Source organism: Drosophila ananassae, chromosome XR (genome assembly GCF_017639315.1).
Source record: "Drosophila ananassae strain 14024-0371.13 chromosome XR, ASM1763931v2, whole genome shotgun sequence".
Classification (NCBI taxonomy): domain Eukaryota; kingdom Metazoa; phylum Arthropoda; class Insecta; order Diptera; family Drosophilidae; genus Drosophila; species Drosophila ananassae.
In genome coordinates this window covers 21421675-21440082 of record NC_057932.1, presented here as the reverse complement: position 1 = coordinate 21440082, position 18408 = coordinate 21421675, and the positions used below count along the sequence as shown (strand labels likewise).

Below are 18408 nucleotides of genomic sequence, written 5' to 3'. Positions count from 1 at the left end.
GCCGTCGCGCCTTGGTGGCCTTTGTTCCCATTGTTGTGGCCTCTCCAGCCCTAGTCCTAGTGGCTTTTGTGTCGTCACTAATCGGCTCAGAAGCCCTGCCAAGCCGGGCTAAGAACCGTGGCTTTAATCTGAAATCGAACCGATGCACTTGATTTCCTGAAAAAAGCAATGCAACCTCATGCGGGGCAGCTGTTCCATTGGAATTCCAGCCCCGATCCGGCGGGATAGTGCCTTGAATATGCAAACCCTGAGGGGAGCCAGTGGGCGTGGCACACACCGCTGCGCCCACACAAAGAGCAGAAACTCGAGTCTCAAGCACGCTCGACTAACACCAAAGCAAATGAAATAACACCGAATAAAAAGCGGGAACTCGATTACGGCGGGAGCAGCCCTCTCCCTGGCAAAGTTGATCCTTTGCCGCGCTGCCTTTTCGTCCTCGCCGTCCCTTTGTCTTCCCGCTCTGTTTACAATCCGACAAAGCGCTACAAGTTTTCCGTTTGAACCTTCCGCCTCGCGCCCCTCCTGGCCGCTGCAGGCCGGAGAGGCAGCTGTGGAAAGTTCGTAATCATGTAAGCGAAACATTATGCTGCAATTTATGTGCAAGGGGCAATAAGTTAATACGCCGCACGCGCCGTCGTCATCGCCCCCGCCCTCGTCCAGCCGGGTCTAGGGCCTGGTCCGGGTCCTATTCCGGTCACGGATTCCGCACTTTTTGCCTCCGCTTTTCCACAGCACGGAGGCTGGGGCTTAAGCCCCGCTAAAGAGCCGGAGTACGTGAAATTCAATGGCGCCAACAGCGCCGCAACGAAAAAATGTTTACTTTTACTCTGTTTGATGCATTCCGGATTTATGCCGGGGCATTCGATGCTAACTAAAACCTATTTCCGCAGTTTTTGCGCCGTGTTTACAGCAGGGAGCTGGAGAGTGTTTGCACTGGCCGCTGCTAAATGGGTTCTTCGAACCGGGGCTTAAGCCCATTATGCTCCTTAATTGGTGCAGATTGGGGCGAATCGCTTCATGCTCCGACTCCAACTACCAGGCGTGTTTTGAATGCCACCAGCGGCATTGTTTTTGCTTCATTAAATGAAAATGCAAAGTAAACGAAATGTGTTTGCCGACTGCATTGTCAATGTTTTTCCAGCCAGGCATCCCTGCTCGCATCCTCCGATGCTCCGAGTCCGAGTCGGAGTCCGAGTCCCCCGCCCTCCTCGAGGCCCTGGCAACTTGTAACTAATATTTGTGCAGTTTGATTGTCTCTGGTATTGTTTAAACTAGTCCTGCCCCGGCTGCTCCCGGAAGGGGAGCCGTGTGCAAATGCCAGCTTAAGGTTTTATCAAATTTCTGTCTCTGGAGCGGCTCCTGAGCGGACCCCATCAATCAGCAACCATAATCCGAATCAGAATGCAGCACTTGCAGCTCCAGGTGGCAGCTTTGAGCGTTCCTGTTGTTCTGCAAATTGTCGACAATGACCAGGACTCCGGATTAGGCCGGCAATAATAATGGAAATTGGAGAAAGTAGGGGAGAATAGTATCATTTAGGCTCTGGATTCTCGGGGCCCAAGTCCTGCCCGTTGCAGATTTCATTTCCGTCGAGTGGATGGGGAGGACCAGCCTCAAATTGGCCTTGTTGGATTCCAATTTCAATTTCTGGTTATTTCTGGCTATTTTCGGTTTCTGAGTTTCTGAGGAGGGAGCCATTCGGTGTTCAGTGTTCGGCGTTTCGGGCCAGGCAGGGCCGGGCCGGACCGGGCCTCAAAGGTCATCAGATTCGCATATTCGCCACAGATGTCCCGAACAGAATGCCAGAAGTGGCCTTTCGGCGGGCCACCGCTCGGGTGACCAAGTTTACGGGCACAAAGCACATGTCGATGGCAGACGGGCAGCTCCGCAAACCACCACAACTAACAGGAACCGCAGTCTTGCTCCTGCCGCCTGCCTGGCTGCCTGCCTGCCTGCATCCTGCACTGCATTCTGTGCGACCTGGCCGAAAATTCCTCAATCGACTCGCCCACACGCACATGTTGTATTCCCTCCCCCCCAGGAAGGACTCCCCAGGACCCCACACACAAAAAAGCAAGCTCGAACGCCCGGAGGCCGCAGGCTAAAATGCCATAAACATGTTACATATTGTTGTGCCCGGCCATGTCCACATACTGCCACCTCCTCCGCCTCCGCCTCCGCTTCCGCCTCTGCAGCCGCCTTCTCAGATCCTTCAAATATATGCAGCCGGGCGAGGTCCTTTGGCCAAAAATGAATTTCACTTAACCGGGTTAAGCCGGAAAGTATTCGCCCAGAAAGCTTTCATTACACAACTTGCTTTGCTGCACATTTTTAAATTGAATTTGCGTCTCATGGTTCCTGGAAATGCCAATTTCGGCAAAACTTGTCCAGAATTAAATGAAAATTTCGGAATCAAACCGAGCAGAGTGGCCTTGCCTGATCCAAGTTCTAAAGGAGGTTTAAATATGGGCCTCCCGCGTCCTGGAGCGTGTTTGTTTAATGAAAGTTTTCGGCTTTCGGAGGGAGGCTTTCTCTCGAGAAGAAAACAGAAATCAGGAGCATCGGTAGCTGCCATTAAAACTATTTTAATCACCTTGGCGAAATTGGAAATGACATCAGAAACTTTGTTCAGCTGAGCTATAGAACCGGGAGGTACATAAATCCCAGCTCCCAGTTGTAGCTCCCTGAGCACCATTACCATTTTCGAGCTCAAGGGCTTCCTTGGATGACCCTCATCTTTCGCATAAATTTCATTTAATCCGCCGAGCGCCTGAAGCCAGGAGCCTGGAGGCTGGCGGCTGGAGGACTACTACTTCCGCCGCTAGTTTGGCTCTTAGAGGCTCCGGGAATCGAGAGTGCAGCGCATATACATACACATCTCCGCATGCCGGGTGCCGGCTGAAAAGTTTGCCGCTGGATGACATTTGTTATAAATTTAATTAAAACAAAATGCCGGAAATGAGTGAAGTGCGTCGAGGGGCGCGGGCCTGGGGCTGCCGCACAAAGGGAAACTTGTCTAACTGACACAGGCGCCTAAGTCCTTGGCCCGGGTCCTTGGTCCTGCGTTCTGCGTTCTTGCCAAGAACACAAATAGCCCCAAACGAGCTCACACACTCAGAGGCAGTGCTTCTTCGTCGGCTCCATCTAGGAACACAAACACTTGGCAGGCAGGCAAGGCGCCCTCTCACATATCACAAAACTTTTTCGAAAACCCAAAACGGAAGCCGGAATTCGGAATTCGGCTGGCCGAAGCCGGCAATACCCTTGGCGAGGAACAGCGGCTACCTACCCCTCGGGTCGGGGCAACCCGGCCCGGAGAGGGCATGTGTGAGGCTGCGACGGGCTGTCATTAAAAGGTTCGAAAAAAGTTTTCACTTTTCCGCCGAAATGCGAGCATTCAAATGAGGGGCAGGGCGCTGGGAAAGGGACTGGAGAAGCCCAAACTTTGCCAGAGCCCAGGGAGGGGTGTTGAAAAAATAAAATAAAATAATTACGTTGAGATAATATGGGTCCTGGCCGTCCTGCCGGCCCCTCCTTCGGCGGCCTCCAGCAGCCAACGACCGCAGCCTCGAGAAAGTTTGCGTTTGCGGCGCTAATGTTGGAAATTTGTTAATTTCGCTCCTAAGCGAGTGCAATTACATGCCCCAATGAGGTTCGCGGCCCTAAGTACCAAATCGTGTTGAGATCAGTGCGTATACTTAATATTTTCCCAGAGCCGAGCCGAGCTGAGCTGAGTTGCGCCAGAGCCGGAGCGGCCATTCATCTATGTAGTAGTCCCCCAGTCGCCGCAGCCGGAAATAAATTTTCAAATTATTCTCATGATTATGTGGTGGCGGCAACCAACTTTCTGCGCCGCACACCCCGAGTTGGCCAACTATTCTGGCCGAAACTAAAAGCTCACATCAAACTTTTGGCTTTCCATGTACGCTTTTTATGATCGAACGAGCCGAATTAATTTAATCATTCAAATGGCTTCCAAAGTGTTTTTGTGCGAAAACCGGAGTCGGAGTCCGGGTTAGTGGGGGCTGTCCGGGACTCCTGCTATCTATTACTCCTGCAGCAATTAACCTTTGTGTGGGAGTCCGGTTCCTGCCGGTTCATTGTCTAGCCCTCTGCCGTTAGCTCGTTTAAAGTTTCGTCTCCTGATTCCAAATCAGGCCCGCTGTCCTGGTCCTGGTCCTGCTGGAACTGTCCACTCTGTATGCATCGATGTTGAATTACAAAACTGAATTATTTATTTAGTGCTGGTGATACAACTGCTCCTCAAACAAATAACCCAAACGGCTACAATAAAAGTGTGCAAACAATTTTGTGGTCAACCATGTGTGCTTGTGTGTTATGCGTCTGTGCTGGTGTGTATAGTGTGTGGTGTAGTGTGTGTGCGTGGTTGTGGGAGTGTTTGCTCAGGTCGTTCCCCTTCAATTGATTGGCATTCGTGTCGATTGCTCGGCCTACTATCTTCCAGCCACCTAATCTTCCGGGGCCTCTTCTTATCGCCGAAAGTCGAATCGCAATCAGAATCAGAACAGAATCAGAAGTACTCGCCCACCGCCCGCAGTGTTATCTGCTCCACCTGGGCGTGCGGGGGCGTGGCAAGGGCGTACATAACGGCCTGCGCCACATCGTCCGCCTGCAGGATGACCTCGCCCAGCTTGGCCTTGGTCTCGTCGGGCACTATTTCGGTGGCCACCCAGCCGGGATTGATGCTCTGGAACGAGGAAGATGCTTATTAGATCCCGACTTCCGGGGAACCCACGAAATGCTCACCGTAGTCTTGATCTTGGAGCCCTGCTGGATCAGCTCCTGCCGGCAGATCTCGTGGACGGCCGTCAGTCCGAACTTGCTGGGCGTGTAGGCGTTGAGGCTCTCGTCCGCCGGATCCGGCTTGTAGCCGGCCACCCCGGCCGTGCTGTTCACGAAGAATAGGTGTCCGGGCACCTGCCGCCGGCGCATGCTGCTCGCCGCCAGCTTGGTGCAGTAGATGCTGCCCATGAGATTCGTCTGCAGGGTGCTGGCGATGTCTTTTGTGGGCATGTCGATCAGCTGGCCGCCAAGGACGATGCCGGCGTTGTTCACCATCACGTCCACGCCGCCCAGCTCCCGCTCGATCCAGTCGAAGGCGGCGTTCACCTGCGCCTCCTCGGACACGTCGCAGGCGTGCTGGTGGAACCTCCCTCGCTGCTCCTCTGGCAGGGACTCCCTGAGCTTCTGGAGGCGCTCGGTGCGCCTCGCCAGGCCCACCACTTGGAGCCCAGCGGCTACCAGTAGGCGGGCGCAGGCGGCCCCGATTCCGGAGCTTGCGCCACTTACCACTGCCACACGGTTCTGCCACCGATCCATCGCTGCGAAGAGTCGTCGGTCAACTGAGGGCCCTCTCCGCCGGATCGGGTTATATGTGCGTCGGGTGGGGCTTATCTCGGAGCCGTCTCCCTTTTATCTCTCTCTCTTGAGCACTGGAAAAAGCAGGGGGCCTGTTAGCCGGAACCTTAAAGGGAAATAATCTGCACAATCAGTCTTCTTTTTACTTACAAATCGAAGAATCTTGAAGCTACATATATTCTTTCCGTGTAGAGTTTGCTTGCATGACGTGTCTCTGAACCGGTCTTTGCTCCTTCCGAACAGGCCATCCGATCCGACAACAGATGTTGTTCTGTCTGATTGTTTGTTTGCCAACCTTATCGACCCTGAAACTGGTGATAGCATGCGATGGGACCACCTAGATCCCTGTGGTGTCTTTCAATCAAAATTAAATGGGTTGATTATGTTAATAATTTAATTGAATAATAGATATTTTAAGATACTCCGCCTAGGAATCTGAATCAAATTGGCAGGATAAGGAAGATATGAACATGGTGGACCTGCTATATGGGAGATCAGATGAAATTTGGCAGAGATATGGACATGGTAGGGTGGCCAAGTGGGGGTTCCAGGATTTTACAAGGGGTCCCATAGGAAAACTTTGAAAAATAGGGATCAAAAATTTCGTGTTAGGGTTTTGATGCAGATTAATAGGCAATGAAACTACGAATCTTTTACGGTATTCCGTTTGAGAATCGGACGAGAATTGGCAGAGATATGGACATGGAAGGGTGGCCAAGTGGGGGTTCCAGGATTTTACAAGGGGTCCCATGGGAAAAAATTTGAAAAATAGGGATCAAAAATTTCGTGTTAGGGTTTTGATGCAGATTAATAGGCACTGAAACTACGAATCTTTTAAGGTATTCCGTTTGAGAACCGAACGAGAATTGGCAGAGATATGGACATGGAAGTGTGGCCAAGTGGGGGTTCCAGGATTTTACAAGGGGTCCCATGGGAAAAATTTGAAAAATAGGGATCAAAAATTTCGTGTTAGGGCTTTGATGCAGATTAATAGGCAATGAAACTAAGAATCTTTTAAGGTATTCCGTTTGAGAATCGGACGAGAATTGGCAGAGATATGGACATGGAAGGGTGGCCAAGTGGGGGTTCCCGGATTTTACAAGGGGTCCCATGGGAAAAATTTGAAAAATAGGGATCAAAAATTTCGTGTTAGGGTTATGATGCAGATTAATAGGCAATGAAACTACAAATCTTTTAAGGTATTCCGTTTGAGAATCGGACGAGAATTGGCAGAGATATGGACATGGAAGGGTGGCCAAGTGGGGGTTCCCGGATTTTACAAGGGGTCCCATGGGAAAAATTTGAAAAGTACGGATCAAAAATTTCGTGTTAGGGTTTTGATGCAGATTAATAGGCAATGAAACTACGAATCTTTTAAGGTATTCCGTTTGAGAATCGGACGAGAATTGGCAGAGATATGGACATGGAAGGGTGGCCAAGTGGGGGTTCCAGGATTCTACAAGGGGTCCCATGGGAAAAATTTGAAAAATAGGGATCAAAAATTTCGTGTTAGGGCTTTGATGCAGATTAATAGGCAATGAAACTAAGAATCTTTTAAGGTATTCCGTTTGAGAATCGGACGATAATTGGCAGAGATATGGACATGGAAGGGTGGCCAAGTGGGGGTTCCAGGATTTTACAAGGTGTCCTATAGGAAAAATTTGAAAAATACGGATCAAAAATTTCGTGTTAGGGTTATGATGCAGATTAATAGGCAATGAAACTACAAATCTTTTAAGGTATTCCGTTTGAGAATCGGACGAGAATTGGCAGAGATATGGACATGGAAGTGTGGCCAAGTGGGGGTTCCAGGATTTTACAAGGGGTCCCATGGGAAAAATTTGAAAAATAGGGATCAAAAATTTCGTGTTAGGGCTTTGATGCAGATTAATAGGCAATGAAACTAAGAATCTTTTAAGGTATTCCGTTTGAGAATCGGACGAGAATTGGCAGAGATATGGACATGGAAGGGTGGCCAAGTGGGGGTTCCCGGATTTTACAAGGGGTCCCATGGGAAAAATTTGAAAAATAGGGATCAAAAATTTCGTGTTAGGGTTATGATGCAGATTAATAGGCAATGAAACTACAAATCTTTTAAGGTATTCCGTTTGAGAATCGGACGAGAATTGGCAGAGATATGGACATGGAAGGGTGGCCAAGTGGGGGTTCCCGGATTTTACAAGGGGTCCCATGGGAAAAATTTGAAAAGTACGGATCAAAAATTTCGTGTTAGGGTTTTGATGCAGATTAATAGGCAATGAAACTACGAATCTTTTAAGGTATTCCGTTTGAGAATCGGACGAGAATTGGCAGAGATATGGACATGGAAGGGTGGCCAAGTGGGGGTTCCAGGATTCTACAAGGGGTCCCATGGGAAAAATTTGAAAAATAGGGATCAAAAATTTCGTGTTAGGGCTTTGATGCAGATTAATAGGCAATGAAACTAAGAATCTTTTAAGGTATTCCGTTTGAGAATCGGACGATAATTGGCAGAGATATGGACATGGAAGGGTGGCCAAGTGGGGGTTCCAGGATTTTACAAGGTGTCCTATAGGAAAAATTTGAAAAATACGGATCAAAAATTTCGTGTTAGGGTTATGATGCAGATTAATAGGCAATGAAACTACAAATCTTTTAAGGTATTCCGTTTGAGAATCGGACGAGAATTGGCAGAGATATGGACATGGAAGGGTGGCCAAGTGGGGGTTCCCGGATTTTACAAGGGGTCCCATGGGAAAAATTTGAAAAGTACGGATCAAAAATTTCGTGTTAGGGTTTTGATGCAGATTAATAGGCAATGAAACTACGAATCTTTTAAGGTATTCCGTTTGAGAATCGGACGAGAATTGGCAGAGATATGGACATGGAAGGGTGGCCAAGTGGGGGTTCCAGGATTCTACAAGGGGTCCCATGGGAAAAATTTGAAAAATACGGATCAAAAATTTCGTGTTAGGGTTTTGATGCAGATTAATAGGCAATGAAACTACGAATCTTTTAAGGTATTCCGTTTGAGAATCGGACGAGAATTGGCAGAGATATGGACATGGAAGGGTGGCCAAGTGGGGGTTCCCGGATTTTACAAGGGGTCCTATAGGAAAAATTTGAAAAATACGGATCAAAAATTTCGTGTTAGGGCTTTGAAGCAGATTAATAGGCAATGAAACTACGAATCTTTTAAGGTATTCCGTTTGAGAATCGGACGAGAATTGGCAGAGATATGGACATGGAAGGGTGGCCAAGTGGGGGTTCCAGGATTTTACAAGGGGTCCCATGGGAAAAATTTGAAAAATAGGGATCCAAAATTTCGTGTTAGGGTTTTGATGCAGATTAATAGGCAATGAAGCTACGAATCTTTTAAGGTATTCCGTTTGAGAATCGGACGAGAATTGGCAGAGATATGGACATGGAAGGGTGGCCAAGTGGGGGTTCCAGGATTCTTCAAGGGGTCCTATAGGAAAAATTTGAAAAATAGGGATCAAAAGTGCTATTCTTGGGTGCAGAATGGTAGAGATATCACCTTCACATTGTATTCATACGGGAAATTCTTCGATCCATCACTTGCGGGTCTCGAACGGGCCCCCTCCCAAACGGGTCTTCCGTCACTCAGGGCTCCCCACTCCTGGCGTATCCCATGCATTTAAGAGGAGCCATTAAAAAGCCAACACGCAATGCAGTTAAATGGCGCCTCATGTTATGACCGCACAGCGCTCACACCACACACTATCTGCATATGTGGGCGTATCTGGGGGCTGTATCTGCGAGTGGGCTGCAGTTTGCATCTTTCTTCTTTCTGGTTTATCGCTCCGCACACGCTTGACATATTTTCCGACTCCGCCCACTGGCCGCCGCCCAGTCCTGCTCCCGCCCCATATCTCCCTTTTTTATGTCCGCTCGTAACATTCAAGAGATGTTTAAATGGCAACAATAAAGCAACAAAGGCAAATCCCCGAGGAGGCGGAGAAAGGCCAAGGAGAAGGGCCCAAGGACTGGACTGGGGCTGGTTACTGCATCTAGTTGCAACATGTTGCAAGTGCCAATGCCCATCAAATCACAACTGGGGCCATTTTGCCAGCACTTTATCCGGCAATTACTCAGGCAAATGATGACAGAGAGCTTTAGAAAAACAAACTGTGTCATAAACGGACGGGGTGGCCCTGCTAGAGGGCGGAGTGGCACGAAGTGGCACGCAGTGGAGAACGGAATGAAGATAAAGACGCACAAATTGCTTTTCCACCACAACACAACCTCCGATTAACCGCTCCGCCGAAAACCCTCATCAGAGACGCTGCATCAAATTGATGCAGAGCCATTTGTATGGATTTCTGGGAGTGAAATATTTGGGCCGTTTAATTCGAGACGTGTCAGTCGTTAGCGGAGCGTTCATTGACCCCCAGTGCCCCGTTCTGACACCTGGACGCACTCGGAGTCGGAGTCGGAGGAGCTGCTGAAGAGCCTTTCAGGCGAGAGTCGATAGACACAACGCCCGCCGAAATATGCAGATTTCTTGCCTTTTTGCCGGAATTCAAGAAGGTAACACATGTGCCCGGCCCAGAACAACAGCCCGGATCGCGGCTGCTTCAGCTGACAGCTGCCGAACGGCAAACAGAGCGTGTCACAGAAGCCATCCGTGGAATACCGAATCCGAAAATCGACGGATAGGTTAACAAATTGTGTGCCCTCGGAGCTGAAAGCTCGGGGATTGCATTCAAGCATTTCTGACAGTTGTTTTATTGGATGCATTTAACATCATCGTTCTCGCAACTATTTCGAACGAGAGTGCCGGAAGGACACTCCTTAAATCCTTAAATCCTTAAACTTGTTCGCTTTACACATGACTTCTTTGGCCATTAGGCGGCTGGGAGAATCAAGCCGAAAACCAAAATCAAAGTCAAGCCTTTGGCCAAACATCGCTGGTCTGGAAATTCCTTGACCACAAAAGCCATACATGTGGGCTCCTGCCCCTTCCTTGTGGCAGCCTTTTCCCCTAAAAAGTTTGCACTTTCACTGGCTCTTCCACGGCTCCTCCTGTTCCTGCTCCTGCCTCTGCCTCTGCCCCGGCCCTGTTTTCGGGTCGGAAGAGGAAGCCCGTCTCGAAAATAGGTTGAGCTGCCAGGCGGCGACTGAAGGCCACTTCAGTAATAATTTTCAGAGAGAAATGCTTTCAGAGGGAGTTGCGCCTTAAAATGTTTATCCTTCTTATTTGGTTTGTTTTACTTGCCACTTGCCGCGGAAAGTGGAGTGCAGCACCGAGGAAGGCCCTCAGAATGCACTTTACTCCGGGTTGCATATAAATATCCTTAATTATAAAAGCTGGTATAGTGTTCCATGTGCAGTTCCCTACACAGTCGTCATTTGTCAAGTTAATTGTATCCTTTTGCCAGATATCCTTCGGCTGAGTCCTGGCTGCTCGTTTTTTTCCCAGTGCCTCCCGCAGAATGTGGCAGGCTGAGATTCATGAGCTGCTTTAGTTGAACAGGATCCATAAAATTAACGCTGAATGGGGCGAGCTCCAGGATGCAACAATGTCTGCAACCACCCAGCACACCCACACCCCACACCCACAGCCATTGTGTGTAATGAAAAGGAAAGTAGAGTAACGAGCCAACAATAACGAAAACATCTACTCCCAAGACAAGACAATTGCCGCAACAATGTTTTTCGGTTTTTGCAAGCCGCAGTTTTTCGTCGGGCTTCCCTCCTTTTGTTGGTCATTTAGGAGCTCATTTTGTAGCCTCATTAATGTGCACGTCGGATGCGGATGCGGATGCTCGGGGCTGAAGGTCGGCCGGGTCGGGTCGGAGGTGGGGCTGGAAGCTAACCTATAATGACCGCCGAGATCCAGGCCCTGCCCTGCCCGGGGCATTAAAATAACATCATGATATATGCAATCTTGGCCTAAATGCGCTCCCAACATGTTGATTTCCTGCTGCCCGAAAATATATTGTTTTAATTTGTGTTGCAGAGCAAGAGCTCATTTATCTGGCCGATTCCCGGGCCCTAAAAGGATATAAATAAGGAGTAAACGAAGGACCTCCTGGTAAACTGGCTGCAGGGTGAGGGCGCCCTGATCCCTTGGATGTCGTTAGTGACGAAAGCGCCATCTATTCGCCGTAATGTCTCTCAGAACTCTTAATAATATTATGATGTTACCACTTACCAAAGTTGCGAAAAATGGGTGCCACTTCCGCCCCTCCGCTTCTCCGCCCAGATGCCTCCCACTCCCACTCCCGGCCAGGGCTTGGCCCTCGTCACTTTTCTTCGCATTCTGCCTGCACTTTTCGCTCCTTTTTGTCCTTCTTTGTACCTTTACACTTAACTCAATTTGCTGGGCCAAATAAAGTACCCTGCCCGGCCACGCCCCCTGACAAGCTTATTGGGGGCAACTGCCGGGGGAATTCTCCGGGACGGCAGCGGGAAAAGGTATAGAAAATTATTGCTCAACGGAAAACAATTATTTTGCGCCGGTTTCTGGGCCCCCCACTCCCACCTGCTCCTTGGAAGCCCCTCCTGACCCGCCCCCCGAGGGCGTGGCATCCTATGGTATCGTGTAATCTGAATATTGCCGTGACTCGACTATCGCCTGGGCACGAAGGCGGCTGCTCCCTGCAGGACTGGCCAAGACGGGCTTGCTGCTAAAGTGCAGTTGCCATTTTGGCCATTTAGGGTTTATCGACTCCTGCCGCCACGCCCGCCCTCTGCCCCTTGGGACTTGTCGGGCTGAGAGCCAGGACTGAGGTCCTGTGACTGCTTATCGGGAGTTGGCTAACCATGTCCTCCGAGCCAAATCCGAGTCAAGATATCCAGCAGTTTATTAAGAGCCTATGTGTTCGGTTTGGGCATAAAGTGGATGAGGAGCCCTCTTAAGCCCTCCAGGTCGGGAGTATTTCATTCTCATTCGTGCGCCGGTTTATTTCGAGTCCTGCCGGGGGCCACATGGCGTATGTGCGATATTTGGTAATGCGTGTAATTAAGCAACACGTTCTCGTCCTCGTCCTCGTCCACTCCCGCGTCCGCGTCCTGTTGGCTAGCAACTTCCGGAATCCGGACCGGGCCGTTTTTGCGGCGAAACATGAAACTCTAATTACCACAAAATGCCCAGAAAGGAAACGCTGCTGCTGGAAACAAAAAATAGGAATAGACGCAAGCCGCCGACTGTGCCGAGCCTGGGCGTTATTTTTTGTAACTTGTCAAGTATTTCGGATCCGCAAAAACACGTGATTTGATGAATAAAATGCCAGTCTGGCCCGAGGACAGGTGGGATGCTCAATTATCCCAGGCCTGGCACAGGAATGGCCAGTGTAACTGGGCCATGAAGGACCTGGATGTCCGCCTGGATGTGTGGGGATCGTGGCCTGCTCCTTTGTATCTGAGTGGATGGCGGCTTAATGCGGAAGTAATTGCCGCACAGCCCCCAATGCCAGATGCCAGATGGCAGACTCCGAGTGCCAAGCGCCTGTTGCCAAAGCCAGTTGCCTAACGACGGGAAAGGGTTTGGGGCGCGCACCTGGATGTGTGAAAAGAAGTTCCCCGTCGACAGCTTAAAGCCCGCATTCATTACACACGATTGGGGCTGTACTTCGGCTAACACCTGACTTTGTGCCACAAAGTTTTAAAGAATGTTTAGGGCTTTCCGCCGCTTTAAAACATTGTGCATTTGGAAAATTAATAACGCCGTGGGAGAAGGGGCCTCTGGCCGCCACCTCATCGCTCCTCTGCCGAGCTGCGCATTTAAACTGAATTGGAACTAAAGCCCTCGGGCGGGCGGCAGTTCAGGTGCTTTCCGGCCCCCTCATTGGCAACATGATTGGTGCGTTTTTCGGCCCAGCCCCATAATTACGTCCTCTCTGGACGATTGTGTCCGGACACAATTTTGAAATCCCTTCGCCCCGCACTTCCACATGCATTCTAAATGGTATTTCCCCAAATCGCGGATCAGCGAATCGAACGGCCCGCCGCGAGCTTGTTAATTACGGAGCGTGGCCTCTGCGGCCTGAACTTTAACCTTAAATGGCGGGGCAGTGGGCGGAATTTAATGGCTTTCCGGCGAACCTTTCGGCTTTAAAGGCATGTTCAGGCCAGCAGACCAGCAGGGCGGAGGCTTCACGTTTTTATCGCTGATCACCGGCACCCTTTTGTCTTCGGGAGCATAAACATCCAACAAATCACCGCTCGGAGACAGCGCCGCCCCCTGCCCACCGGCTCCAATCCGCCGAGCACTGAGCGCTAGCATCTGCGACTGGCTTCTGGAACTGTTGCCAGTAAATAAACTGGCCAAATTTGTCTAATGCGCCGTCATCCCCATCCCAGAGAGGTCCTGCCAGTCGGGGCATTGTCTTTACTCTGCTCGTTCCGTGCAAAATTCACGAGTTCAAATTGCCAAACGCCACATAAAAGTACAAACAGGCACGTATTTATATATCCTGCCATCTCCACGGCCCGGGCGGCGTGCTCCTTTTTTCTTATTCTGAGGGCTTATCCGGCACACTCGTAGCCAGGATAATAGTGGACGTGGAGGACACTCCTTCGAGGTGCTCGCCGGGTCGCCTCCGGCAGGTCAATTTGGAATGCTGGTCATGAAAAGCAAATGCGTTTCAGGTCCATTTGGAAACACAAACTAATTGGATAAATAGTCCTCCACTCCGAGTCCGGCTCCGATGTCAGCGCTTATAATTTTTTAAATACCACCTCCCGAAGAGCAGCCCGCTGCCGGTTATCCCTAAACCGCTATCATCCTGACCGCAGCTGTTCTGAATATATAGGTTGGGTCGCCGGCTCTGCGGCTTGCATGCAAATTTTATGTTTTAATAATAAGTCTCTGGCATGCAAGCGTCGCATATTTTATGCCGATTGCTGCTGGGGCGGGGGCGGGGGCGGGGGCTGTCTGGGGAGTCCTGGCGGCTCAGCCGGCCCTGGCCCGGGAGCGGGGTTGGGGATTAGCCATGCTCAAGGAGGTCCCACCTGAAGCCCAGGTCGTTCGTGTCCCGTGCTCTTTATTCGTAACCCAGTTGTTTTTGGCCGAAACTCGCAAAGGGGGCTGTGGCTGCGGGCCGGGCGATGGCTCCGAAATCCGAACATCCCCGCGAGGCTCAACAGTTGCAACTGTTGCGGCCGGCCGGGCTCGAGACATACTTGCACTTTATGCCCGATGCGGCGATTGAATTCTGAACAGGGCCGACAGGTGCGTGTGGTCATGCGAGATGCGGAATGCAAATGCCACTGGCGCTCGACCCCAAACGTATGATGGCCGCGAGTTCGTGGGCTGCCCTCCGCGGCCAGACTTTCCCAGGAAGGAGTGCTTGCGTCCTGGAAACGGAACCGCGGTGGAAAGTGGCAGGGCAGAGGGTGTGGCGGACCTAATTGTACGAGTATCTTAGCACCAGTACTCGTGGCCCGCTCAAAAGCGAGCTCCTTTTCCCTTTGATTTCCCACTTAATTAGAAACCCTTCGCTGCCGTGCAGCACGCACAGGTGGCAGGACCATCGCAGCCCCGTTTCCTTCGCCAGATCTCTCCAAAAAATACCCCTACACATGGCACAAATCATGCGGAGGGGCTTGGAGGCTCCATTCGACCCAAAACAACATACTATACTAGGCTATATGACTATTCTAAATATAATGACCATTCACAACGTATCACTCGCCCGTAATTAGGCCGGAAAGAGTGCGGCATACAGATTTTTAAGGGGGTGGGGCCAGAGCCGGGTCTAATTTGATTATCTTATTATTCTGTTCTGTGTGAAAACACGTTCATCGAATTAGTTCCCCGATCGTGCTTCGGTTTATTGTGAAATTGCGAAAAACAAGGGGAAAACAAGCCTATTGTTACATTGCCAAAGCGGCTAAAAAAAATAGTAATATTATTGGCCTGATTGTCCTGATGAAGGACACTCCCGTCAGCAGGACTTGAAGATCGTGGCGTTCACCTCGTAGTGGCAGAGGACCTTCTTGGAGACCTTGTCCTTGGGGTTGAGGGCGTAGACGGTGCCCTCCAGGGAGTAGATGGTGTTCGGGTGGTACATGAACTTCAGGAGCGCCGTGTCCGGCGGCACCTGGATTCGGTTCATCACGTAGACGCCGGCCTTCAGGGGACACGCCAGGCTCATGTTGCTGGCGTTCTTCGAGAGCATCAGCTTGGCGACGTTATTCCAGGCGGAGACGTGGCGGATGTACTTCCAGAAGTCGCAGGTCTTCGTCGTCGAGTTGTAGAGGATCCGGGGCAGCTCCACGCGCGACGGGGCAGGACCCGAGCCGCGCTTTCGGGGGTGCTGCAGCAGGACGAGGTGCCACAGCGGAATGGCCACGTCCTGGTGCACCGTCGTCACCGAGGACAGGGAGTTGTTCTTGAGGAACATGTTCATCTTGAGCCTGTAGGCGGGCGTGTCCCAGCTCGAGATGCCCACCAGCTTCATCGTGTAGCAGTGCTGTTGCGGGGAGGATAATTAGTTTGTCGGATTAGTTCACTGCTAGGCACTGATCTGGCACAGAACAAAAATGAAAAAAAAAAAACGGCACCCACCTGCCTGGCTAGTTGCAGGAGGCCGAGCAGGCTCAGGAGGCCCAGTATCTTGCCACAACCGCCCATGGCTCGAGAGGCGCTCGCCGCGGCTAATTACGACCGACTGAAGGATGTGCGAGCGGCGGCCCACTGATTTAGTCGTTGCGGCCGCTAATGATGATTCCCGCGATTTGTCACACCTCAATTGGATCAATCTGGCCGGCTTGTTGTTCTCCAATTCGGCTCTAATTGCGATGTAATTGCCGGGCCAGTTATGGACTGCTGGCCTGCTGGCCTGCTTGCCCAATAGGGGAATTGAATTATGTACATATCTGTTCTCTTTGCATGCCCCCGAGCCAAAGCAAATAAAAGGGAAGGAAACATTTGGGGTCTCGGGTTCGGGTTCGGGTTCGGGTTGGGTTCTGTTCTGTTCTGTTCTGTTTGTTTAGGTTGGGGTCCAGTGAATGGAACACGAGCTGCCCGAACAACATGTTTATCGGCAGCAGCAGCAACCGGAGTTGACTCTTTGCTATTACTAAAGTTTTATTATTGTTTACCCTGTTAATTGCATTTACGGAGGCATCCATCCACCGTCCAACCAGCAGCCAGCAACCAGCCACCCTCTGCCCACCTGCCTCCGGACCGCTGTCTGTGGGCGATTTCCGTTACACTTTTCTCGCAGATCCGTTTCCGGCTTACGGCGTGTGTGCTGCGAGATGACAGCCGTCTCCGACCGCCTGTCCCTGATTCAATTTTCATATTTACATTTCCAGTTTTCAGTCTTCCGCCTCCGTGGAAAATATTTGCCCGCCATACTCGCTCCTCTCCCCATCCGCCGTCCCATCGATTCCAGCTTAGGGCTCCGTGCCTTGGCCCTTCCCTCCACGGTGGCTTTTATGTTGTTAGCCAAACAGGATGGCTGATAGTCGGGCTTTGTTTCCCGCAACAATCCAAACTAGCTTACGACTCTGGGATATCATTCTCGGCTCTGTGGCTCTGTGGCTCTTCTGCGAGGACCTCCGACTTCGCAGGACGGAGTAGGAGACCGAGAATGGCCCACAAAAGCCATATCTGTGCCTCTGGTTCCGAGGCCGCTCGCCCGACTTGCTCTCCGATCTATTCCGGTTTATTTTTATTCCCCATTTTCCCGATTTGTGTCAATAGGCTTTTACGGGCTTTTAGTTGCCTGAATGGCGGCTGAGACGCTCTCGAGGCCTCGCTTTTCATGTTTTTAGGGGCGACCCCCGACAACCTGGGCCCCCGCCCCATTCCGAATGCACAAAGCCATTTGGCAGCTGCCGGAGGCGGGGAGTTCGTTTGCGGCTACACAAATGGCGACTTTAATGGGCCCACTTGTGGGGGCGGAATAGCGCTCCCCCGGGCAAGGAGTACCTTGCTGGCGCTGTTTCGCCTTCCTAGGAGCTCCTGCCCCGGAGCCTCAGCGCAGTGGCTCTCCTGTTCTCCGTATCTTATCGTCGCACTGCATTCGGGGCCTTGAACGTTTTATGATTGCATTTCTCAGCACAAAATAAACAGGGGGCTGTGGGGGCTGTGTGGGCTGTGGGGGCTGTGTGGCTGCAACAGCCCCAGGCACTCGCCGCAGTGCGACTTCACACCAAATGCGCGGCTGAAACTTTAATAACCTCAGACGAGGCCACCGACACTTGCAATAAAACGGCTGCTTGTCGTAAAAAACAACACTCGCAGCTCACCGCACTCCCCGTGGCTCGTAAAAAGAGCAACGCCACGGAAACTAAAACGAGGCAAGGACCCGGGGGAGCGGCGTCCTGACCAGACCTGTCAACGCGTCGCCATTGCAGCTCGTAATCATGGGCCCCCAACCAGATCCAGCTCCACAGCCACATCCGTGTCCGCGTCCTGCGCATCCTTTGCGCCGGCAAGCTGTCAGTTGTAGTTTTGGGCCATCGCATCACATTTGTTTCGCTGCCCGGCACTTTATTGCCTGTCCTGCATAATTGTTGGGCTTATTATTGGATTTTGAATAACATCCCATCGACACCGACATCGACAGCGAGATGGACATGCACGGGGACATGGACATCGAAAGCCGTCACCATCTATTGGACAGGATGCCGGATGACGATGTTGCTGCCAGGGCTCTCTATTGACTGGGGACTCGGACAGCTCCGAAAACGGCATAACAGGCGCTCAGGCTCGGATTTAGTTTTTCTATTTATAAATGGGTATTTGCAGCCAATAATATTTTATTGATTTGCTGTCGAAATGGCTGAATGCCGGAATGCCTGGCTGCCTAGCTGCCTGGCTGCTGGCTGCCAGAATGTGTGCCGGATGCTCTATTGTTTGCTTAAAGCTGGAGACTTGGAATTATTTTCGGGCTTGGGCCGTGGGGAGCCTGCACTCCTAGCCCATTACCTGACAACTCCCCGCGCGGGTGCCAGCTAGTGACAACTCCCGGAACCGTGACAGTGACCGTGCCTGACCGTGACCGTATTACGCATACGCCGTGTGGGCCGGCCTATAATGAACCCGGCCCGAATTCCCTTCACCGCTGC

General features: G+C 51.2%; 3 protein-coding genes across 5 annotated transcripts in view; 1 reads left to right on the top strand and 2 right to left on the bottom strand.

Moving 5' to 3' along the window:
• The window catches only part of LOC6501948 (eye-specific diacylglycerol kinase), a 94919-nt gene that overhangs the window by 40869 nt on the left and 35642 nt on the right, over nucleotides 1-18408 (top strand). The gene's annotated exons all lie outside the window — the stretch shown is intronic.
• Nucleotides 4213-5396, bottom strand: LOC6501882 (farnesol dehydrogenase). The gene is made up of 2 exons (XM_001966706.4): nucleotides 4768-5396; nucleotides 4213-4708 (listed from the first exon to the last, which is right to left on the bottom strand). The coding sequence occupies exons 1-2, from the start codon at nucleotides 5338-5340 to the stop codon at nucleotides 4532-4534; spliced, it is 750 nt and encodes a 249-aa protein (XP_001966742.1). The 5' UTR covers nucleotides 5341-5396; the 3' UTR covers nucleotides 4213-4531.
• Nucleotides 15045-18360, bottom strand: LOC6501881. Its single transcript, XM_001966707.4, has 2 exons — nucleotides 15896-18360; nucleotides 15045-15800 (listed from the first exon to the last, which is right to left on the bottom strand). Exons 1-2 carry the CDS (start codon nucleotides 15959-15961, stop codon nucleotides 15273-15275), a joined length of 594 nt encoding a protein of 197 aa, XP_001966743.1. The 5' UTR covers nucleotides 15962-18360; the 3' UTR covers nucleotides 15045-15272.